At 46.5% G+C, this 24,388-nt stretch overlaps 2 protein-coding genes across 2 annotated transcripts in view; one reads left to right on the forward strand and one right to left on the reverse strand.

Moving 5' to 3' along the window:
- The window catches only part of dpysl3 (dihydropyrimidinase like 3), a 28,169-nt gene extending 14,793 nt beyond the window's left edge, over window positions 1-13,376 (forward strand). Inside the window, exons 9-14 of the mRNA XM_035434059.1 lie at window positions 469-625; window positions 2,947-3,088; window positions 3,908-4,078; window positions 7,299-7,478; window positions 9,204-9,384; window positions 11,183-13,376. Coding sequence (XP_035289950.1) covers window positions 469-625; window positions 2,947-3,088; window positions 3,908-4,078; window positions 7,299-7,478; window positions 9,204-9,384; window positions 11,183-11,277 — 926 coding nt within the window. The 3' untranslated portion in view covers window positions 11,278-13,376. The remainder of the gene's footprint in view (window positions 1-468; window positions 626-2,946; window positions 3,089-3,907; window positions 4,079-7,298; window positions 7,479-9,203; window positions 9,385-11,182) is intronic.
- Window positions 13,377-17,236: 3,860 nt separating this feature from the next.
- Window positions 17,237-24,388, reverse strand: part of stk32a (serine/threonine kinase 32A) — a 42,029-nt gene continuing 34,877 nt past the window's right edge. The window contains exons 11-13 of the mRNA XM_035431836.1: window positions 23,050-23,178; window positions 18,415-18,479; window positions 17,237-17,854 (exon numbers count right to left, since the gene is read on the reverse strand). Of these exons, the coding sequence (XP_035287727.1) occupies window positions 17,737-17,854; window positions 18,415-18,479; window positions 23,050-23,178 (312 nt within the window). The 3' untranslated portion in view covers window positions 17,237-17,736. The remainder of the gene's footprint in view (window positions 17,855-18,414; window positions 18,480-23,049; window positions 23,179-24,388) is intronic.

The raw sequence follows: 24,388 nt of genomic DNA on the forward strand, positions 1-24,388 counted from the left end.
AGCAGACACCTTCGTGAGTGGTGTATTTGAAAGATGTTTTGCTTTATAAGTAAGTCAGAAACATGTTCTCTTTCTGTATGACAGAGGACATTCCTGAATCGTGTAGTCAGCTTGATTGCTCTGGTCTGGCAACCTGGATTCCTTGATTTGTGTCTTGGGCATCTTTTTGAGCCTTGATCTTTGATTGGCCGCGTCACAGCCAAGATTCTTAAGAACACAAGCAGTCAAGCTTAATTCGGCTCAGCAGAGGAAGCCGAACCATTTAGCATCAACACATTTCAGGCGGATCGAACAGTGCGGACATTTTGGTTTAAGTAGCCTCTCTGATTCATGTAAGGAAACAGCAAACGCTGTGGAAATGGACAACACACAAATTTATCCTGGTGAATCTCTGAGGTCGTTTTCTTGTCCAAAGGGGGCTTGTTTTTGGTCTCAGTCGGATGAAGAAAGTGTCATGTTGTCTCCTAGGCAACGTTGTGTTTGGTGAGCCTATCACGGCCAGCCTTGGGACAGACGGGACGCACTATTGGAGCAAGAACTGGGCCAAGGCAGCATCCTATGTGACATCACCACCCCTCAGTCCAGACCCCACCACCCCGGACTACCTGAACACCTTGTTAGCCAGGTAAAGAGCGCCACCTAATGCTTACCTCATGCAATGACTTCTTTCTTGCCTTAGGCAATAGAGTTTGTAATGCCATGATTTAATTTTTTTAATTTTTACATTTTAGCCATTTTTTTCCTCCACATTTGGACTGCCCAGTTTGTGTGTGTTCATAATCTCCACTGTAATCTGCTGTCAGTTCAGAGAATTACATGCAGCCAAGCACAGGCTCTCCTCTGAAACACGTTACATCAGCCTTTTATAACTCCGCCTACCAGCACCCAGACTCATAACTCCGCCTCCCACCACCCAGACACTCACAGACATTGATCTGAAAGAGAGTGCTTCATGTGTGGCTAACACAGACACACAGACTACGCGCGAGCGATTGACCAGACTAGGTCACGGGTGCGTGACGAATCATGGATATCCTGGCGGGTGAAATCATTCCGTTGCCTAGGCAACGGCGCAGACTATTAATGCACTGGCCTGGCTGCCAGCCAACACAATGGAGTCGTATTCCCGCATTCAGCCCGAGCTGCAATGCAAACTTTTCCCTTCCGTTTAATTACATTGAGCATTACATTACATTACATTACCTTTATTTAGCAGACGCTTTTATCCAAAGCGACGTACAAAAGTGCATATCGTGGTCATTGGAGCAACTAGAAAACACAGGTTAGAGTGGCAAGTGGTGATGCTCATTATTACGCTTTACATAAGAGTTGTGAGCTTTTCAGTTGCTGAAACGATCGGCCACAGGAGGACGAGAAGTGGATCAAATATGGCCCCTTTGTGTTTTGAATGCAGCCGCATCGGAGCGTGTGCTTTATGAAGTACAGCTGCATTGCCCTCCTAAGACCCGGCCAGTCGTTCATGTCCCCTGTGGGTCACATGAGTCTCTGGTCTTAATCTGAAAAACCATATATTCTACTGGGCTGAAACCTGCACCACATTCAATGAAAATACTTTTCACTGCAACAAGACCCTTGTGTGATGTCAAAAGAAATGAAAATACTTTAGTGCTAAACCGTTTTTTTTTTTTTTGTTGTTGTTGCTGGGTCGCTCAGGAGGTTATATGGTGCTTAGGGGGGACTGCTATGTGCTAAAATGGAGGAGCTAAAACTTTTACTGCAGGATGTGTTTCCACGTCGTGCGCAGACCGCTCTGCCTTTCCTCAAGGAGACTTAAAACAGCTTCAGGGCCGGAAAGCATCAGTAACCCATAAGAGGAGGCCCTGGCACGCAGTTTGCTGTCATTTATCTGTTTTATCCGGACTTTATAGTGCTGTCCTCTGCTATGTTTTCCAGTTTGTCTTCAAGGGGTTATTATTAAATGAGCCTTTTTGCTTTCCAAACAGTCCATGGGAAGTTCTGTGCTGATTTTTCCTGAAATAGCTCGTAGTCTGCACCTCTGGAAAGGCTTTTAGGCAAAGAGAGCATTTGGATTGGTGGACATAATCGCTGATTTCCTCTTCATTCAGGCCTGGGTCTAGCTCAGGAGTGCACAACAAGGGCTGATCCATTTCTTGTTTATCTTTTCTTTATTTACAAGTTTTTTTTGTACAAAGACAGAGCACATTAATCAGCAGTAAATGTGCTGGTATCAGCCAACTGGCTAGGTTTCAACGGCCTGTCCCTGGGAAAGATGGAAAAAGCCATTAAAACAGGTTAAAAGACAGGTCAGCAGAGCAAGATATGCCAACTTCTGCTCTTAATTGCTTAATTAGCTCAATCACATCTTGATCTGACACTTGTATAAGCAATAGCTACGGCCCCAGACTGCAAATGTATCCTCAAGATTTTAACTGTGCTCAAGTACAGGAGTGAACCAGTGTAGAATATAGAGCTGTCTAAGCTAAAACTAAGATGATTGGCTGGAACAAAAACCAGTACACAGACCAACCCTGCAGGAGTTGTGCATCCCCTACTCTAGCTGAATCAGAAAGCATAAGAACAGGGGTGTCCAGTCTTAACAAAAAAGGGCTTGTATGGGTGCCAGTTTTTTTTTTTAGCCCAGCAACTACAACACCTGATTTAACTATTTAACTAATCATGGGCTTCAATCAAGACAATGATAAGTAGAATCAGGTGTCCTTGTGCCGGGCTAAAACAAAAACCTGGACCCACGCCTGTCCTGTTCAGATAAGATTGGGCACCCTTGCATAACAGTTAGCAAGACCTTCACTGATGTGTTTGCTAATGTATGTTCAGTGTCTCATCCGGTTCCAGGAACAGTCATTTGTGCTGACTCTGCATTCTGGTTTTGCATTGTGGGCTACTGTGGGGATGTGGGGATGTGTGTTTTTTAATGGAATGCGCCCTCTCTTCCTGTTTCCTCAGTGGCGATCTGAATGTGACAGGAAGTGCCCACTGCACCTTCAGCGTGGCCCAGAAGGCCATAGGAAAGGATGACTTCACCCAGATCCCAGAGGGGGTGAACGGCGTGGAGGAGAGGATGTCCCTTATCTGGGACAAGGCAGTGGTGAGGCTGGGCTATCAGTCTCCCTCTCTCTCTCTCTCTCTCTCTCTGTCTCCCTCTCTCTCTCTCTCTCACTCACTCACTCTCTCTCTCTGTCTCTCTCGCTCACTCACTCACTCTCTGTCTTTCTCTCTCTCTGTCTCTCTCTCACTCTCTCTCTCTCTCTCTATGTCTCCCTTTGTCTGCCTCTCTCAAGCTCTCTATTTCTTTTTTTCTCTGTGTGCCTCTCTCTCTCCGTCCTTCCTTTCTCTCCTCCCTCTCTCCCCCCTCTCTCTCTCTCCTCAGTCAGTTCTCGAGTTACTGCTCAGTCTGTTTATGTGCGTGTTGTTGCTACAGTAGCTGTACTGTACATTCTGTCTCTGCACCACGCAATCTGCTTTTCAGTCATAATTTCTCTGTCCTGCACTCCTCTTTGACTCCTTCATTCATGCTCTCAATCTCTGTCTCTATCTCTATCTCTCCGCCCCCTGCTCCCACTTCCCACTCTCTCCTTGTTTACTTCTTCTTGTTCACCGTCTCCATGTCATTTTTTCCCCTCTCATTTTTCACTGTCAAATGTAGGGGGGAGAAAAGAGCAGAATTGTGTGTTCGGGACAGCTGAATGCGTTGTGAAGTGCCATTCACTTTTTATTACGACGGTTGAGTCGCTTTTCCGAGCAGCCATTTTGCTGGAGGTGAAGACATTAGGCTGGGTGACCTGAAAGGCCAAATGTTTGAACGTTCAAAAGCTGCATTATGAGAGAATTTTGTGCAGTGCCAATTTGCAGTTGCCACACAGAACATCCAGAGCGTTCAGTTGGGCCCTTCTCTTGCTTCTCCCAGGTCACTGGCAAAATGGACGAGAACATGTTTGTCGCCGTGACCAGCACCAACGCCGCCAAGATCCTCAACCTGTACCCCCGGAAGGGCCGGATTGCCGTTGGCTCCGACAGCGACCTGGTCATCTGGGATTCCGATGCGGTCAGGACCATAACGGCAAAGACGCACCACTCGGTAAGAGTCCGTGTGCCCGCTGTAAAATAGAGTCACAAGCTTCTTTAAGCAGTTGAAGAGCAGGAGCATTTTTGTTTAAGCCAGTGTTCTAGAACTCCACTGCTTTCAATCGATTACCAGCAGTGATTGTGACATCAGCTTTGGAATGTTGAGTTAAGGACATCCTAATCGCGTATTTGTCCTCTTGCACTTGTAAGGGTTTAGCATTGATTCTACTGCTGCAGGTACAGTACAGTCATTCATTGCTGTACTGCACCCCGTCCTCTGGTTGTACATCAGAGCACTGAGTAAACCATTCTAGCCACAAAGCAAAACATTCTTTGCTTTTCCAGAGAAGAGCAGGTGGTCCTCCACTGACCTATAAGCGCCTCTGAAAATAAATGAGCTCCCTTTTGGACATTTCTAGCTAATAAAACTCTATAGCCATGACTTCCTCCACTTAATACAACAACTCTGTGTGAAATATAACTCTGTAGGGTTCTTTCATAAAAGTTTGAGCCACTTTAATGAAGGGAAAAAGTGCACTGTACTGTAGCTTCACCTTTCTGGAACGAGGCACAACGGCCAAACCTCAGCAGACTCAGTTTTCCTGTTCATCCACTGTCTCCATAAGCCTTAGCTTTAAGATAAACAGTATATGCTTTCTTTTTTTCCCCAAAATCGTAATTTTTGACACAGTGAAAAAAAACTGTGGAAAATATTTTGTTTAAATCATTCTTGGGTAAACAAGGAAACTGTAACCTGCTTTCTGGCCAAAGCTTTGAGAGGCCCCTTCTGATTGGCTGAAAAAGGCATGCTGTATGATCTGGTGATCGGCGCTGCACGGGCATACCTCACGTGTCCCTCGTCACCCTGGCAACAGGAAGCAGAATCGGGAGTGGGCGGGGTTAACCGGGGGAGCAGTGGAACAGGAAATCAAGGCTCGAACCATTTACTCGATTTCCTGTAAATCCTAGAGGGAAAGGGAGGGGGGGGGGGTATGGGACCGAGGGATGGAAAAGAAGGAGGGGAAAATAAGAAAAGAGGGGAGGAATGAAAGAGAGAGAGAGAGAGAGGGACAGAGAGAGAGAAAATGTGAGAATTAGTAAGGGAAGGCTTCAATAGCTTTCCCACATGTGGAAAAGGTCCGGCGAGACCAGGGTTCTTACGGAATGATGTCATCATGTCAGTTCCTTTCCCCGTAACATGTGTCCCAGCAAACACCAGGCCAGCTCTGGAAGGAGTTAGGGGGTTGCTGTTTCTCCGTTTTTAAAACTAGCCCTAATGTTTTGAACTATGATAAACGGTTCTATCCTCCTAAGGCCCGGCAAATTAATTTTTGTCCTCTCCAGGGGGGACACGAGTCTCTGGTCTTAATCTGAGGTCCATACGTTCTGCTATGCCGAAACCTGCACTGCAAAAAAAAGAGTAACATTCGCTACAGATAAAATAAATATTTTCACAGCAACATTATGTTGCATTAGGTCAAAACATGGAAATACTTAAATCTTTTTTCTGCTGGCCTCTGGAGGCTGTGGGATACATTCATCGTGCAGTCAGGCCTGTGCTGTATCTCATTGTCCTAAAGTTTCATGACTAAGTGAGTGTTCTGTGTATTATCCAAAAAGCCTGTCTATGTTTATTTATGTTTGTGCGTGCGTGGGGGTGAGTTGGGGTTGGAGGGGGGGGTGAAATCATTCTTGGCAGTCGGCGCCTCTTGTGTCCTGAGTTTTGGGCAAACAATGATTATTCAGAGTGCCGTGTGCAGAGGGCCGACAATAGCTGAGAGCTACAGCTTGGAGAGAGAGAGAGAGAGAGAGAGAGAAAGAGAGGGAGTGAGAGGGGGACAAAGAGAGAGTGAGAGAAAGAAGGAGAGCGAGGGGGACAAAGAGAGAGGGAGAGAGACAGGGAGTGAAAGGGGGACAAAGAGAGAGGGAGAGAGAAAGAGGGAAAGTGAGGGAGAGAAAGGGAGAGTGGGAAAGAGAGGGAGAGAGGAGGGGTGGAGATTGGGAGAGAGGGGGTGGGAGTGTGTGGGGTGTGGGGGGGCATATTCGGAGTTGTTGGCCCCAGCTGTGCAGGGGCAGCTGTGTGTCTTTATGTGCCAAACAGAGGGGTATGAGAAGCAGTTCAGCGCTGGGGAGGGACTGCAGGGTCACGCCTCACTCTCCCACACATGCTGCTGGTTAGAGCGAAGTGTGGTTTCATCTGCACAGAGACGCCCCCCCCCCCCCCCCATCCCCCATCCCACTCACTCACTGTGCCAATCCCACCCCCCCCCCAGACCCCCACCCCACCCTGTTCACTCCCTCCAACCCCCACCCATCCCACTCACTCACTGTACCGATCCCACCCCCCCACGCCCCTGTTTGCTCCCACCGACGCCCACCCTGCTCACCCCCCCCCCCCCCCCCCCCAACCGCACCCCCAACCCTGTTTGCTCACAACCCCAATCTCACCCCATCGGCCAAACCCTGACTCATCCCTAATTAAACGCCCATGATTGTGTTCTGAATGGAATCTGTCGCTGGACGGTCGCCCCCTCTGCTCCACCGCACAGTTTTTCGCAGAAGGGCTCTTACGGTGGAGTGACACGGAGTTCACTGGGTTTAAGGTTGCCTAACACAACCGTCCTGGCAATCTCCCTGTAAGGCACGGCGCACCAGCGGCGGGGTGAGGTCACTGCTTTAGGATCTCGGTGACAGTTGCATCTGTGCCACGGTCCTGTCTGCTCTTGTCCTCTTGTTGATACCATGGCGTCTGTCCTCGTAGGTTATTTTGGACTGATGTGCGCTATGTGGACACCTCTCATATCTGAGGCGCTGATTTGAAAACACGCCGGGCTTTGAGCGGTGTTCTGTAGGGCCGAATCACCTCCGCGCGTTCGAGGAAACGCCCCAGTCTCAGTTCCCTCCAAAACTCACTCAGTCACTCGCTCGTCTGTCCTCGCTGCTGAAATCGGGAAGGAAAAACTAAGTGACAGAAAGAGGCGCTTGTGCATTATGAGTAGAATGGTGGTGATGGTGATGATGAGGATGGCTATGAAGAAAATGAAGATGATGGTGATGATGATTGTGGTAATGATGGTGATGAGGATGATGATGATGATCATGAGGATGATAATGATGATGACAGTGATGATGTGGAGGATAATGATGATGATGACGATGATGATAACGGTGATGATGCTGATGTAGTCTTGTGACGGCATTTCTGCTCTTCTGCCCCCCCCGTGTGCCCGCAGGCTGCTGAGTACAACGTGTTCGAGGGCATGGAGCTGCGTGGCGCCCCGCAGGTGGTGATCTGCCAGGGCAAGATCGTCCTGGAGGACGGGACCCTGCACGCCACCTCCGGGACCGGGCGCTTCATCCCCTGCACCCCGTTCCCCGACTTCACCTACAAGCGGGTCAAGGCCAGGAAACAGGTGGGGACCCCTCACGCAAGAGCGCCATTGGTCAACTCTGCCACCTCATCCGTACTGCTTCTAATCCAGTGTCTCAGACAGCGATGAAGGGATTGGGGCAGCGGTGTAGTATAACGGGTGAGGAGATGGACTTGTCACGTGAAGGTCACGGGTTCAATGCCCTGGATGGACACTGTCGTTGTACGCTTGAGCAAGGTACTTAACCTGCATTGTTGTAACAGGGAGCCAGCGCCCGTTAGCGTTAGCCTCTGTCTGAGTGCCAGCAGGGAGGTCCTGCTCTCTGGCCCTGCCTCTTGGAAATATTGTGAGCGGTGGGGTGGGGTGGGGTGGGGTGGGCAGGGGCGGGTCGGATTGAGAATAGCTCTTGTTGCCGCGGGTGACTTGACGTGAGGTGGTGCTGAAGCTGTAAACATCGAAGTCACAGTGTCCTAGGCGTTAGCTTTGCTTCCCCCCCCCCCGCGCGGAGGGGATTTGGCTCGTCCGTTCCCACCAACCGTGACTCATCCCGAAAGACGCCGCCCGGAGGCCTGGGGTGACTTATCCAGGACGCATGTCGCGCGGTGTTTTCGCCGCGGCTAACAGACAGCCCGGGCCTCGCCGTCCGGCAGAGATATACGGCGGTATATAGAGGCGGTAATCGAATCCAGCCGAGCGAGCTGGACGCTCGGTTCGAGAGCGGCTGTTTGTTTTCGCGGCGGGTTGCGAGCGCTGTGCACAATGGACGGCTGTCCTCTCTCGCAGTGCGCTGAGAGGGCGGTCGTAAAAGCAATGAGCTGTGGGATCGCTAGCGCGCCGCGGTCCGGACGCAGAACAGTTCAGCTGTTTTCGGAGTTGGCTCACCTTAGATAAAAAATAGCAATACGAGTGTGTAATGCAAGCAGAAGCTGCCAAAAAGACACTGATATCTTACCTTGTGGGGGGGGGGGGGGGGCTCCAAAGTGAGATTTTTTGTTTCATATGAATCTTCTGTCCATGGACTTGTGAAGGTTGCCTGGGCAACAAGGCCCACACCTGCCCTTGCTTGTCGCCGTGGTGATGTCTGATTGTTGCCTGCTGTTCTTTTAAACACTCAAGTCAAGACCTGAAGAGGGGCACGAGGGGGTTTATGATTTTAGTTTGGGGTGGGTGGATGGGTGGGGTGGGGTGGGGTGGGGCACTGAAGCTGCATTATCAGGCACATTTTGAGCCAGAATTTTAGTGTTTGGCTAAGTTACATGAAAGGTTCATTTTCCTGCTGCCAGGCTGTGATTTTCAGCGAGGAGTTTTGTGCTGGTTTCCTGTGCTCTGTAATGAAGGAGAGGTCCTCAGAGACGGAAGAACAGAGCCGAGTCTTGTGATGTTTCTTTGTGTTGGCCACTCTTGCAGAGTTTATTTTGGTCCAAGTTTTTGGTCATTCCAGCGATCCCACACGGATTATTAAGGATTCCTCTCCGATCACGTGACCAGGGACATGGACTCGCTGTCCAATCAGAAGTCGAGAACATGGCATCTTTTAAAAAACTGAACGTACACCATGTTCTTCCGCACCATCGAAAAAAAAAAAAAACGCGGGGTGAAATGCACATTTTTATGTGAAGCGCAGTCCGTTGTGCAAACACCCGCACACAGCTCCAGTTACACGCGGATGCAGCAGTGTGTGTGTGTGTGTGTGTGTGTGTGTGTGTGCGTGTGCGTGTGTGTGTGTGTGTTAACGTTTCTCTCCCAATCTCTCTCCCTCTCCACCAGCTGGCCGTTTTGAGGGCGGTTCCCAGGGGCATGTACGACGGGCCGGTGTCCGACTTCTCCCCCCTGTCCCGCGGTGGAACCCCCTCCGCCTCCACCCGCTCCTCCCCCACCAAACAGACCGCCCCTGTTAGGAACCTCCACCACTCTGGGTTCAGTCTAGCAGGTAACCCTGCACAACGCGGTGAGCTCAAATCTCTTTCTTAATTCATTCCCCCGCCTCGGGTGCTCTGAGAAGGTACGAGGCATTTTAATTAACCCGTTTGTAATTAACGCATCGATTTGGATCAAAGCTACACTCAAAACGATTTGCAAAAATACGATTGAGAAATTATTAATGGCTCTTTTCGGAACATTGGGTTTCTTTGTTTTTTTTCCAAGAATGCTTTGTGTAATGATGTGGATCCATTTGCCATGAAGTTGTCCTTAGTTCTGCAGTCCTGGTACTTTCTCTGAGTTGTTTGTTTGTTTTTTTTTTGTTGCATATGTTGGATTTGATGCTGCATTCCTTTGTTGTCTGTGGTTCTCAAGCCTTCGTATATACTTTGCATTATGATATTAGTCTTAGATATGGAGGTTACCTAGGTTACTGCACTCCCTCTCCTTCTGTCTTGGTTGTTCATTCCCTCTGTCTCTGTCTCTCTCTCTCTCTCTCTATATCTCTGTCCCTCCCTCTCTCTCGCTCTCTCTGTCCTTCCCTCTCTCTCTCTCCCTTTCTCTCCCTCTTTCGCTCTGTCTCTCTCCCTCTCTCTCTCTTGCTCTGTCTCTCTCCCTCTCTCTCTTTCCCTCTCCCCCTCTCTCCCTCTCTCTCCCCCTGTTGTTCTGTCTCTGCGTGTCTTTTTTTTTGGTGTGTTTCTAAGGTTTCATTGCAGGCCTGGTGCACATCAGGAGCATTAATGGGGGCCTGTTCTTTCCATATCACATTTTAATGAACTGTCTTTAAGAGTTGATTATATGAGGACAGTTGTCTGCCAGGAATGCAAGTCTGTAAAAAAAAAAGCATACTGTCGATGGTAAACTGTGTTTTTATCTGACACTTCTATTACTTCTATCAGGGAAGGCATCCGATCTTATCATGGCAAGACTCCAGCTAGCTGGGGCGATTAGCATAATACTGTGGTTGTATAGTAATTGACATCTTACATCACTGGGCTTCTCTGCAACTGTTTATGGCAGAACAGTGTAAACATTTTAAGGCCAGCGGTTTTGTGTATGATTCCTACTGGAAAGTATTAAGCCGGCCTGTCTGTCGAGGCCACTTGGAAGACAGAGCGTTTCTCTGTTTGTCTCTGTGAAGCTTCAGTCGACAGAGGCCATGTTTACTGCACTGTGTGTTACTCTGAGCTATTTTCCGGGCCTCACAAATAATCCGTTTGATCAGCCTGGGAACCTTCACATCCACATCGAAGGGGGGTGGGTGGGTGGGTGGGGGGGGGGTCTGTGGATGGATTGGGGGCGGGGCCTCTAATCATCCGTCTCCTGTGTGTCCTGTCAGTCATGTGTCCTGCAGAGATAACCACAGTATAACATAGTGGATAACAGGAATTATGACCTAAAGGTTGCAGGTTTAATTCCCAGATATGACCCTGCCATTGTAACCTTGAGTGAGGTACTTCACCTGCATTGCAGTGTCTGCTAAAATGCCTGTAATAATGATGGCCTTCACAGTACATGTCTGATGTTTTAGGTTGTCTGATATTTGGGGACTAATACTGATTGACATGTGAGGTTTATGTAAGCGGACACTGCTGTCACGGGGCATTGGTCTTCAGTAAGGAATGGACGCTGGCTGCTTTCCTGTCCGGAGACATCAGTCTCATCCTTATTGAATCTGCAAAGGTCATGATGTAAAGGTCACAGGGAGTCCAGCGCCCGAGATTGTCCAGTTGACTTGTCTTGCCGGCTTGCTTAAGAGTTTTAAGCAGACCTAAGAGATCTTGCATTTAATGTATCACTAAGCCTTCGTGTTTTCTACCTTACAGGTCCCCCCACCACAGAGGAAACCCCCATTCGGCCAGCTGGACGACGCATAGTAGTGCCCCCTGGTGGCCGCTCTAACATTACTTCTTTGAGCTAAATTTAGGAAAAAAGGAAAAAAAAAAGAAAAACGACAACAAAAGCATACAAAAAAAAAATTGAAAAAAAAAAAAGAAACACAGCCACTGGGAACAAAGATACGATTGGTTAATGTTTAAGTCAGACGAAACACTGAGTCCTCATGCCTTACCAATCATGACTGCTACCTGCTGCAGATTTAGGAGCTCAGTATTCCTTCTCCTCAGAAATCTAAGGTCAGGCAACTGACTAAAAACTTGTTTTTTTTGTTCTCTCTCAAATTATTCAGTGGATTTTTGTGGTCATTAACAATGTCAGTATCGTACTCATGAATGAATTAAGATAAATGTGTCCCCTGGAGAATGCACTGTGACCTTTTAAGTCATTTTATTACAGGGTAGGATATTCAAAAGTTCAGGTCTAATTAAATCAGTTTCCCTAAAGAAAGGCTCATATAATTGCATTCTGGTAAATTATTATTATGTTCATATTTCATAATTTCTCAGTACGGTTTAATTTTTACCTACATTAAAAAATAATCACCAAGAGTTTGCTGTGCAAGAGACAGTAGAGATGAATGGTGACTCTTAGCTATTTTGTATTATTTAGATATTTTTTGATTGTAGGATTGTAAACATTTATTTCCCTGAATAAAACTCATTTTACTGATTCTCCAAACAAAGACTGTCATACATTTCTTACGACCTACAGTATAGTATGTTTAGTAAAATGTCAGATTATTTTAGCACCTGTGCTTTCTAGGAAAAGGAATACTGTTTCAGAATGTTGCAGAATGTTTGATTTTGTTTTTATTATATGACGCTTTCGATGTCTTACTAGTTTGCAATAGTCCATCGCAATGTTAACATGCAATCCCATCAATCCTAGCTAGGTGGCAGTGTGGGTCTAGTAGATGTAATGTAGCTTTGTGAATGATGTTAGTGCCGTTTCCTTGGGTTGTGGAACCAGGAATATTTGATAGCATAATAATTTAAAACGAGATAAAGCGCGTCTGGTGTACAGGTCCTGTGCACGTACAAGAACACGCTGATAGAAGAGTTTTCCATGTTTTTAAACGCGCTCTGTGCTGGCTGCATCGTGGGTGATTGTTCTTTGCATTTGCTTATTAACCTCAATCTTAATGCCTGTTCTAATCTTACATTTAGCAAACAATTTGGGAAAAGGAAATTCAGCCTTCATAAAAAAAAAATAAAAGCAAAAATCGAACAAGAAATAAAAATATTACTTCTTGTATGTTTTAACTTTGGCGATGCAATTGATATTAGGAACTTATTATGGATAAATTGATAAAAATGGAAAACCTGCTTTGAAATAACAGTATTTGGACTTTTTAATTTCCTTGTAACAATAATAAGTGCTGTCCTTTTGTTTATGCAATCAAACGCTGATAATTACATCCTGCCTCGCCACTATTCCAGGATGAGCGCGATGAGAGAACGAGGGTCTGAAATGGTCAGGTAGCTCCATTTCACACGCTGCATGTATCGCCGGAGCTCAAACCGAGCTCGGCTCCATCTCCTGACAGACTTGCTGGAAGCTGACATGTTTAACATTACGTCACGCGGGGGAGGGGGCGGGGCCGGGGAGGGGACGTTTATGCTATGCTGCCGCCTTCGTCCAATATATCTCAACAGTTCTGATTCTAAACTCCAACCGCTAAAGTCCGTCACTGTTCGGCACCTAACAAAAAACGGCTTAGTTGCGCGACAAAGACTTGCTGATTCACCGTCAGAAAACGTCTGAAAGTCTCTTGTCCTTTATTACAGTGTATAAAAAGGGGTATTTTGTATGTTTTCAGTGCTCAGTGAAGAGACAGAAGTATGGCCTTGCTTGCTGGGTGCTGGTTTTTTTTCTTTTCCCCCAATCCCGATCGACTGGCGGAGGAACATGAGGTCACGTTTAAAAAATAAAAATACACAATACAGTGCTGTGTGTGCAAACCGTTGAAATGGTTGTTATATTTATGTTAGTTTTTATTATTGTTTTTATGTTCTTCCTTTTTTACTGTTGTATCAAGAACCCAGAAAATGGCAGGTCAAAAACCAATGAAGTGTTGAGTGGTTGTATGATTTTTCCTGAATAAATAAAAGTTGCAATCTGTGGGGTCATTGTATTTTGTAATGAATATGCAGTTAAGCAGACATAGTTTAGCAGGCTAGACGGAGTGAGAATATAGACATCTGCTTCAGTTTTGTGAATTTACATCATTGAATGCTGCCATTCTCATTCAGCAGTATAGTCAGTGACAAACCATCTACAAAGTAAACTAAGTAGACCTACATTTTTTGTTGTGTAGTATTAAGCTATCCAAAAGAAGATACTTTCTTTTCTTGTAGTTGAGTTGTTGTTAATTGTAGCCTGAGGTGGAAAGTCCTAGGGTCAGAAAGCAAAAGTCCTGCCGTGTGTTTCTTGCACCCACGAACTCAGCCAGCTGATTTCACTGATTTGATCTACATCCTGTGTGCTAATTAGCAAATACAGGTGATTGTGCTAATTAGCAAATCCAGGTGATTTCCAGTGACCCCTGTGGCTCAAATCAAGGTCCTGGAGGGCCAAGAACTGCTCATTTTCCACCCTCCCTTTACCTGGGAGTCAGGTGTGAAGACAGTCTGACCAATCAGCAGCACTAACAGTTCAGTTAATTACCTGGGAGAACAGGAAGCCAGGGTCAGATTGGGATTCGACGGCCAGATTTGAGTATCCATGCTGTGAACCGTGGAGGAAATTTTGAATGTTAAACTTTATCCAAAGCACGAGCGTTAACGAGGAGGAGAAAGGGCTTTATCTACTAACGACTGGACTGAGCATCACCACCTCTCTGGCACAGAAATGCCTGTTTTATTTCCCATGAAAATGGGGCTCATCATCATCAAGACTTGCCATCTGCTTGGCCCAGAGCTCACTCAGCCCACTACCAAGATAAAGCACTTCTTCCGGGCGGTTGTTTCTACAGGGATGAGGAAGACGGCGAGCACGCAAAAACTCCAATCTCTGAGAAGGAATCTCGCTACAATGACAGGTATTTGTCAGGAGATGACAGGCTCCTACAATAGTACTACCTGCCTACACTGCCCTGTGTACGATCTGATATGGTACAATATACTTTATTGTCCCCTTAGGAAAATGTTCCCTAAGGGGACAATAAAGTATATCGTATCGTATCTTACACAGGGCTGTAACTACCAGGGAGGACACCAAGGTCATGTCCTCAGTATGTTCAAAGCCATGGAATATGGACATTTCATTCTTTTAGATGTCTATTTGGATTTCCTTTTGGGATAATGTTATCAGTGTAACTAAATGCATCGCATCTAGTCTAGCAGTACTCGCTTTTGTTACAATACAGAATGTTGGGTCGTTAGATTAAATTGACTATCAAATGATGATCATTGATTTTAAGATGGCCTTCTTTGTGAAATCTCACTCTTGTGTTCCTGAGAGTTACTCTGATGTTCTCCACCTCTGTAAGCCAATTTGGAAAAGAGCAGCTACTAAATGCAGTATAATGCAGCATAAATGTGCGTAGTGAAGTACTTTGATTTATTTAGACAGAGCTGTGAACTAATTAGTCTTTAAGATGCCATTATTTTGGCCTGATTCACTGCGCTCTTAACACAAGCCTCGCTAAGCTGTGAAACTTTACACGAGGTTACCTTTGTTTGGCAGACGCTTTTATCCAAACGCGTTTGCCAAATGAAGGTTTTAGGTGAAGCGTTGTAAATTATCTGTGAATAAAAGTGAACATCGCGATTCATTTCACGCCTGAGTTCACGGTTAGAAACGGCTGACCTCGACTCACTCCATGACCTCATGTGTTCTTGCGGTTAAGCAATCAAAACACAAGGAGCCAAATCTAGGAGTTTATGTACCAGCCCCTTTTTTAAGCAAGACAAACAATCCATTTCTAAGCCTGCTTCCTGCTTCCGAAAAGGCCAGTCCGCAATTGATTGCTTGGGTAGCGGGAGATCGCTATATTTAGGCTATTTATTTTTTGTGACATTACCCTGTGGGATTGTTTTCGTTGAGATCCCACCCAGCTACCACCCTCGCATTTACATGTTATTTTTAAGGTACTTTCCTCTTTGGTCATTTTTTTTACCATAGACTCAGAGTCCCTTAAAGGCATATAGTGAGATCACACGGTCCATATTTCCACTTCAGACAGCGATTTTGTGAATCACAAATGTTCAATTTGCATTCCATTGTATTGTTTTTGACAAACAAAAACCCTTAAGGCCATTCTTGTGGGTTTCACACTAGATATACTCTACACAGGTGACAAGAGAAGAAGCTGCATTTCTGAAATTAAGGTCCTTTTTTTAAACACATGCTCTTTCCATCTACTGAAGACAATCCAGACACAATCAGCGCTGCTTAATGTTGCCTAAATGGAACAGGACAGGGACAGTTGGAAGTGACACTTTTATGAGGGACACTGTGCACTTGGAAGTCAGCATCTATTGATTCTGACACTCTCGTTTCTCATTAGTGTCCACTGAAGGTTCCCAGCCACAATTCATGCTAAAGTGTGTTCCCATCTGGCCGCGGAAGTCTTTATTTGTTATTCTAAATTCCTTTTACCGAGAGATGAATACTTGTTTTTTTGTGGCATGTATGGTTCTACCTGCTCCCAATTTGTCTGATTAAATTTGACTTTAATAAAAAGCATAGCCATCACACGAGTCACTGGTGCCCATGGTGAAATTCTGCTATTGGCTGTATTTAATGAGAAAATAATAATCACAGGATTTATAATAATAAGTATTGATTAACTTATCGCTATAAAAAAAAGATTCTTGAAAAAAAAAAATCTTATAATAATCATATTTTTTTCTGTGGCTGTAAATGTGAGCACCATTAAACCCCACCTCTATAGTTGTCTGGTAAAAGATTTGTGATTGATTGCCCGTGGACCTAGGGAAGTCTCCACTGACTTCACTAAACTTTGAGTAGAAACAATACCTTGAAAATACACCAGAGGGCGCTTTAGTTTCACTTTCTAAAGCAAATTAAAAAAAATACATTTAAAAAAATAAAAAAAACTAGCCTACTGAATTTAAATTTATTTATTTATTAGGAAACGAACACATCGCCTGCTTTTTGTTCCATACCAGTGCAATAGTGAACATTATTTTGTTTACATGGTTAGTAGTGTTTTTTTTTTCACTTGGTACAAAGTTCACGCTTAGTACAAACAAGTATTTACACTGTCCCTCTTTGCCAGGTTCAGAATTTCTTTCCTAGTCACTAGCAGTGAAAAATCCCTTTCTCTAAATGGTGCTGCATATTTCTAAATACTATCTACTGCAAGAATTAATGTTCATCTCCTCCTACCTCCTTCACCAATTCATTATTATTTCTTCGACTGATGAATTACGGCACTAGCAGCTAATGTCGTCTTTCCCTATTATTCTCTCACAGGGAAAACTTTCCCTCAAAGCACAGCTTTCAAAATTACACAAACGGATTTGTTACCATCCGCTAGAAGGTAAAGGTGCACTAGCAAAATGAAGCATTGCTCACTGTGAAACTTAAGGCTTCTCTTAAGGAAATGGGAAACGAGATGCCCTTCTTTTATAAATAAGCCTCCTTCTATGGACAGTGTGAACACAAAGAGACAGTTCTGTTCTGAGGAACTGACTTTCAAAAGAGACACTGAAAGGAGGTTTATGATATTACAGCGCACAGCCACGGGAAGTAGAGTGGCGGTACTCAAATCTGGCCCTCGAGGCCAGGTGCACTGCTGGTTTTCTTTTCTACCTGATAATTAATTGATTGATTGATTATTGCCGCTGATTGGCCAGAGATTTAACTCACCTGGTGTCCCAGGTGTAAATCAGTCCTGCATCGAGGGGAAGAATGAAAAGCACTACTGGTCACCAGGGTCAGATTTGAGTATCCTTTTAGGAGAGTATCCCCCCTCCACCACCACCACTACCCCCCCCCCCCCACCCCACCCCTAAAAAAACAGCAGGGGTGTCCGAATTATCTGCAAAGTGCTGGTGGGGGTGCCAGTTTTTGTTTTAGCCCAGCAACTACAACACCTGATTCACCTAATTACCTAATAATGGTCTCCAATCAAGAGCTTGATAAGTAGACGTAAGTATACCGCTGGGCTATAACCAAAACCTGCATCCACACCGGCCCTTTTTGGGCTAGATTGGACAACCCAGCTCTAAATAGCACTAAGCAGTTGATTGCACAGTGAGGCATTTACAAAGCACGGTCTGAAGTCAGAACCCAATTACATTCCTGAGCGCGGTTTCTCTAATGCCAAGGCAGAGGGTTTTGGCGGTAGACCCAATCGGGTCGGACGCCTCAAAGGTTCTGTGATCTGAGCGGGTCACATTCCCCCCCCTTCCTGGGTCCGGGAGTCCAGGACCTGATCCACCAGTAGGGGGCAGCACTGGTCATTTTAAGATCTGTAGCCAGGCAACACAGACTCCATTAACGCAGGTTGCTATCCTGATACGTAGGACGCAGGGTCTATGTTATTGTTCTGTCCATCTTCGATGATGTCATATTTTTCTTTTGCGCTGATGTCGTTGCCCTCTTCGTCCTCCTTGGCTCTCCTTAATCTGCGAAGGGGGAGGGGCATCATTAATTCCCACAATCCTCAGCCACCTCACACACGAATGCATCAACAGGCTGTATGCACAAGGCGAATCTATTAATCTTTTACGTTACGCAGCACCGATTTGTCAGCAACCATCGTTCCCTGCCGTAATGCTGTCAAGACTGGAGACTGCGATCGCCATTCCGGCTCAAATTCAACCAGTTGCAATAAAACAAAGGAGGTGGAGTTGCAATGCGAGACCCGTGAGGATCAAAGAAAACAAATACACTGAGCTATATGAGAAACTGCTAATGCTGAGGATCAGCCTTGCTCAGCTGAACTGTCAGCTCAACCAATTAACGCCGCCAACAGACAGCGAGGATTGTGGGTAACGGCAAAGAACCCCAAGGATGGAAGGCCACTGGAAATAAAACTCTCACATGCATAAAAAAGTTTAATTGCAATCATATCTGTATTGTTATGTATGTTATTTGATGACATAATTGTTTGAATCTGTTGTCTGTTGGTGCTAGCAGGAGAGGCTGATATGAGCTGAGTTGGTAGCGGGAGGATGAGCCACACCTCTCTCTGTTGAAGACGATGAAGTCTCTCTGGATGTTCTCCAGGCGCTGCTGCAGTTTGTCCGTCTGCAGGATCGAAAGACACAGAAAACGCACGCGGAGCAGTTAGCGCCTCCACCGCGTTAAATGCTCCCCGGGTAAGATGCTGCTGAACGCTGGACGTGTACAGGGGCCTGAGATGGGCGGTGCGGGTAGGAATAAGAGGCAGGCCAGCTCTAACAGAACAACACGTTTCCCTGAGTCACGCCACGGAGTCAGAAAGCAAAAATAACGAGAGGCGGACGGCTGCACAGTTCAGGAATATCGATAGCCTCACGCTACGCGGCTTTAGCGATGGGGGGGTCATGCTGTGCTTCATGTTGCCTAGCGCAGTGTGAGTTCTATCAGGGGCAAAGGGGGGGGGGGGGGGGGGGGGGGGGGTGGGGGATGGGGCAAACAACTCCGCTGACTTGCTGGCTCTGTTCCAGGCCACAGTGAGACGCACTGAGGTGTGAACACAACACAGGACGGCAGCCAGAAAAACGGCCTTCGGTCACATCTGTACGTGGGACGGAGGAAGAAGTGGAAGCCCAGTGCATGTACGTGTGTGTCCTGACTCGGGAGTCCCACAGGATGAGAAACACTACCTAACAGTACCACCCCCCCCCCCCAAAAAAAAAACAGCCTGAGCTGATATAAAGTGCCCTGGTCTCTCTTGCCTCCTTAACCCCTTCAAAGGTGTAAGATCACAAGCATGTGATTGGAATGTTCTTAACTGAACATTCTAATGCTGATGTCACAATCACTGCTGGTGACTGAAAGCAACAGAGTTCTAGAACACTGACTTTTGAATTTTGAAGAAAAACGTTGCAAAAAAAGAAAAAGCTGCTCTCTTCAAAGGGATCAGGGCAAAGAGGTCATTCAGACATCTGAAGGGACAGCTGTGAGTGTCGACAGTAATTTAAAACTCTGCCCAATCACGGAGGGACGCCAGCAGTCCTGGCAAACAGCAGACAGTCCTGCCCTCCGGTGAATCAGTGGGACCTCACTGCTCACTGTCAATTAGAGCAGGCAAGCTGAGAGAGGTACGAAATGGCCTTTAATGGGTCCTGAATCCAGGCCAGTCACAGAAATGGTTTCTGGGAAGGGACAGCCAAAAGTGTGTTTTTCTGCCCTCATCCAGATCCCCACCTCAGCTTGAGTTCATTAGTCTCAGCACCCCCTCCACTGACTTAATTGATCTAATGGCGCTAGCCTTTAGGGGTTTTCAAAATTCGGCGAAACTCGGCACAAAGCCCCACGCGGTGCCCCGCCCCCCGGAGAGAGAACGCCGCGGGCAGCCTGACACCGAGGCAGCGCCGGGCTCATGCAATATTGATCACGCCGCTTCAGAGTTAACGCACGTACAGTAACTACACACACACACACACACACACACGCACACACACACACACACGCACACAGCCTGCCTGCTCCCACAGGGCGCTAACTTCCTCAGAAGCTCCGCTCCACACTCCACGAGTGCCTCTCTCCGCCGCGTTCCGTCAACTCGGCTTTCTCTATTGGTCACGCCGCGCGAAACCCCGGCCAATCAGATTCACTGGGGCGTCGCCGAGCTCACGCACACGGATGACGAGGCGTTTTCCTCCAAGGAAACTCGGTGTCAGCACATTCCTTTTTCATTTATACTTTTCTTATCTTAGTATATATTTATACTAATCATATTTGTACACTATATGATTTTGGAGGGTAGTTCTTTTCCCACTTTGTGGGCGTAGAGATGCACTCCCTCCTACAGTTCAACGCCACATCTCCCGAACACAAAGCTAACTAGCGCACAAAGCCCTCCCAGAAGTCGTATCTCACTCTCACAGAAAGCATCGCAGGTAGGCACTGAGAAGATACACACACACACACACACACACACACGATTCATCTTTCTCCCTCATGGGCACTCATAAGTACACACACAAAAAAAGAGAAAAGATTTCAAATTCCACCTTGAGACAAGGTCTGGGACTTTAAAAAAATGTGTTTGCATTTCAGTCACATCTTCTCACTGCAGGGGACAAAGAATTTCAGTGAGCACGCCATCGCTATGACGACAGGTTCCTCTTCTACACCCAGAGCAGGTCTAAAACAGCACATTTACGCTCACAGTGAGCTCAGATAAAATGAGAAAGCTGTGCGGTAGTCCTGTACGGCAGCGCAAGACCGCATTTTTACTGAGCTAAAACAGCGGAGCTTCGAGCAGGACGCGTGAATCCTCTTTTACTGTTTGCAACGGAGCAAAAAGAAAAGGAAAGACGTCCATTAATTCAGCCTCTTTGCATTGATTTCACTGAGAAGGTATGAGCACAACCAGCCAAGTTCCACTATCTATCCGTCCAACCGTACATCCGTCAATCCATCCATTATCTAACCTGCTGGCACCTATCCCAGCATGCACTACATCTTGGACAAGCAGCCAATCAAGTTCCACTACAAATCTCATCAAAAAAAGAGCAAACATTGCAGCTACCTTGCATTTCAATTTGTGAATTTGCTCAAATGAATCTCAGCCATTCATTATCATTGAATGAAGTTCACCTGTAGTTCATGAAGCACATTAGCAGTGGCCACTTGCTATGAATGTCTGCAGCAGGAATCTGAATGCAGCACAGCAACAATGGACTCTGAAGCTGTCAGAAAGGTTTAAGATGTAGGGCTACTGCAGTAGCTTTCACTCAACAGCGACAAGACTGATATAAATGTATATCCCAATTATCAAAATTTTGGCTTAATTACATATCATATTGCAAATTTAATTTAGATAATTAAAACGTATATGTGAGCAATGTTGTGGTTTATTCCACATTATGCATGATGGTTGTACAGCACTGCAATGTAAAGACTGAACCACAAGGGGGAGGCATTTGATATTAAAATAGCAAATCTACTGACAGCTAAGTATACATTGCAGTCGCTGTGGACATTTATTTCCACAACTTCCACAAATGCATCCGCCTTGTGCACAATAGTGTGATAAATGTCTTTTATGATAACAGATAAATGAACCGATATCACATTAATATACTTTTAAAACCCACACGACACAAGCCGGACAGCAAAATACTGCCGCCTGTGTTTTGACTGGGCTGAATCATAAAAAAAAAAACGTAATTCGGAAGATTTGTGCGGTCTGCAAGTTAATGCCGTAAAGCCATCAGAAAAGAACATAAAGCCTCTAATGTATCTGAGCTCATCTGGACCGGCCCCAAAAAAAGAAATGGATTAATTAATTTCTGCACTACTGCCGGCCGCACTGACGTTTGACACGCAGCACATTTTGTGAATAAAATTCCACCGCTGATGGCTCCTCATTAGCCAATCAAATCCCTCGTCACGCAAAGTCCCGGTGGGGGCATCTTGAGCAAACACGGTTTGGATACCGCTGAAGGCTGCCACATTTTTGGCGGTAATCCCAGGTGTGTAGGTAGAGTGGGTCACCTGGGCATTGAGTTGCCACTGGGGGGAACAAGAGACAGGGCCTAGGGGATAGGGTACAGAGGCTAGGGGATAGGGGACATGGGATAAGGGACAGGGGATAGGGGATAGGGGACAGGAGCTAGGAGACTGGAGCTAGGGTTCAGGGGACAGGGGACAGGGGGACAGAGGCTAGTGGACAGAAACTAGGGGACAGGGGATAGGGGACAGAGGCTAGTGGACAGAAGCTAGGGGACAGGGGATAGGGGACAGAGGCTAGTGGACAGAAGCTAGGGGACAGGGGATAGGGGATGGGGGACAGGGGACAGGGCCTAAGAGACAGGGGATAGGGGACAGAAGCTAGGGGACAGGGGAGAGGGGATGGGGAACAGAGGCTAGTGGACAGAAGCTAGGGGACAGGGGATAGGGAACAGGGTGTGCTGGGAGACTGTGGAACTGATTTGGTTTCATCTTGGGGGAGCGTAAGCACTCAGGGTGCCTGTCCTGCAGACAGTCATAAATGGCGTAAACTAAAGAGACCGTCTGACCAACGTCCACAGCTGAAATTACCTTTAATTAAATCCCTTCCGCCAACTTTTCTTGCTGCCCTTAATTAGTAAGAGCTGAACCGTCAGACACCCCCCGCTACACCTATCAGACGTTTTTTTTCTTGGGGTGATATCATTAACCTTTTGGGTTTTTTTTCCTCTCTGGGTCCATAAGCATCCATAAGAGGTTGCAGATCTATCATTCGCAGCATGGAGAAATGGAGCAGAATGATTTCAGCTTTTTTGCCCCCATGCCCGAAAGCCTACGCTCCAATAATTCACCCCGAACGATGCCCAGGCCTAAAACGTTCAAAGAATGCGCTCTCTCCATCCATTACGCCTGTCAACCCTTTGAAGAGCAGGTGTTATGGAATGTTTTCTTTTTTCAGAATTCTAAGTCAGCGTTCTTCATTACTTTCAGCGGCGATTGTGACATCAGCATTGGAATGTTCCGTTAAGAACATTCCAATGACATATTTGTGACCTCACACCTTAAAAGCTTTTTTTTCCAGGGAGAGATAAGCTTTGGCTATTTGTCCCCTGGTAGTGAAAGGGGGGCAGAACAGGCGTGTCGGGTCGGAATGAAAATCGGGATGGGCGTGTGGCGGGACGGCGGCGGCGTTGGCGGCGCGGATAGGCCTGACCTGGGGCGAGCTGTTGGAGCCCTGCTCCTTCGTCTTCCTCGCCAGGCGCTTCTTCTTCTTATGGAGCGGTTTGGACTCCAGGATCATCTCCTCCAGCTCGAAGGTGGGGTCACAGTTCAGCCGGCGCTTCTGCAGGAGGGGCATAAATAACGAAATAAGGATCTACTGTGCCGCCAGAGACTATGGGAATAAATTCAGCACTCATCTCTATACCCCAGTGTTAGTACCAGGGGAAATCTATGAACTGCTGCTACACTGAACTCTGAAAGGCAAGGTTTATACTGCCCAAATGGACAAGAATAACCATTTTTATTTAAGAAGTAAATGCTTGGACTTACATCTCATTCAAAGTTTTATGCATTCATAAACACAAATGTTAGCTAGTGGTCTTCTGGGCTAAGCAACCCATTTCTTTTAGACATTTCTGTGGTAATCATTTGGTGTTTTTTTGCACCCATTTTTGCATAGATTACATGTAGCATATTTGCACTACTTTTGACTAAACAGTCCTTCCAGTTTACCATTAGCACATCGACCATCAGCAAAGCATTAGCTAATTCTGTCAACCTACAGCAACCAAATAAAACTAATGTTTACCAATGTCAGTACACACCAGCCTTCAGTATTAAAGATGCCACATAGCCATTAGTGAAATCTTAAGCTTCTTTCTCCTTTTAACCCTTTAAGGCGTGAGATCACAAACATGTTGTTGTAAAGTTCTTAACTGAACATTCTAATGCTGATACAACAATCGCTACCAGGGGAGTTCTAGAACACTGACTTAGAACTTTGAACAAAAAACAAAAACATTCCAAAGAACCTGTTCTTCAAAGGGGCTAATCAGCCAGCACTTCCCTAGCTCCTGCACGCTATTGATTCGGACTGTTCTAGCCGGGGCGGCGCTGCAGTTTTATGAATGGCTCTGCGTAACGAACGGGCAGGGCAGCCCGGTTCCCCGCAGTCGGCTCTCCGCGTTCCTCCTCAATTTAGGCCGTACTCTGTCACTCTCAGCGAGCAGTCGGCCGAGCCCAGTTTACCTGAGGGGAAGGTGCCGGGAGAGAGAGAGCTGCTCGGCAACCGCTCTGAACGGGCTGAGAGGCTCGGCGCTAACAGGGTACGGCAGAGATAGGACCGTGTGCGGCAGTGGGGGTGGCAGTGCAGACTAATGGGTAGGGAACTGGGCTTAGTTGGAACCTGAAGGTTGAAGGTTCAAGTCCCAGGCAGGAGACTGCTGCTGCACCCGCGAGCGAGGTGCTTAACCTGAACTGCTTCTGAATAAAAATCGCACCAGCTGTATAAATGGATATTATGTAAAAAATTCAAAAGTTGTGTATCTTGC

Source organism: Anguilla anguilla, chromosome 9 (assembly GCF_013347855.1).
Source record: "Anguilla anguilla isolate fAngAng1 chromosome 9, fAngAng1.pri, whole genome shotgun sequence".
Classification (NCBI taxonomy): domain Eukaryota; kingdom Metazoa; phylum Chordata; class Actinopteri; order Anguilliformes; family Anguillidae; genus Anguilla; species Anguilla anguilla.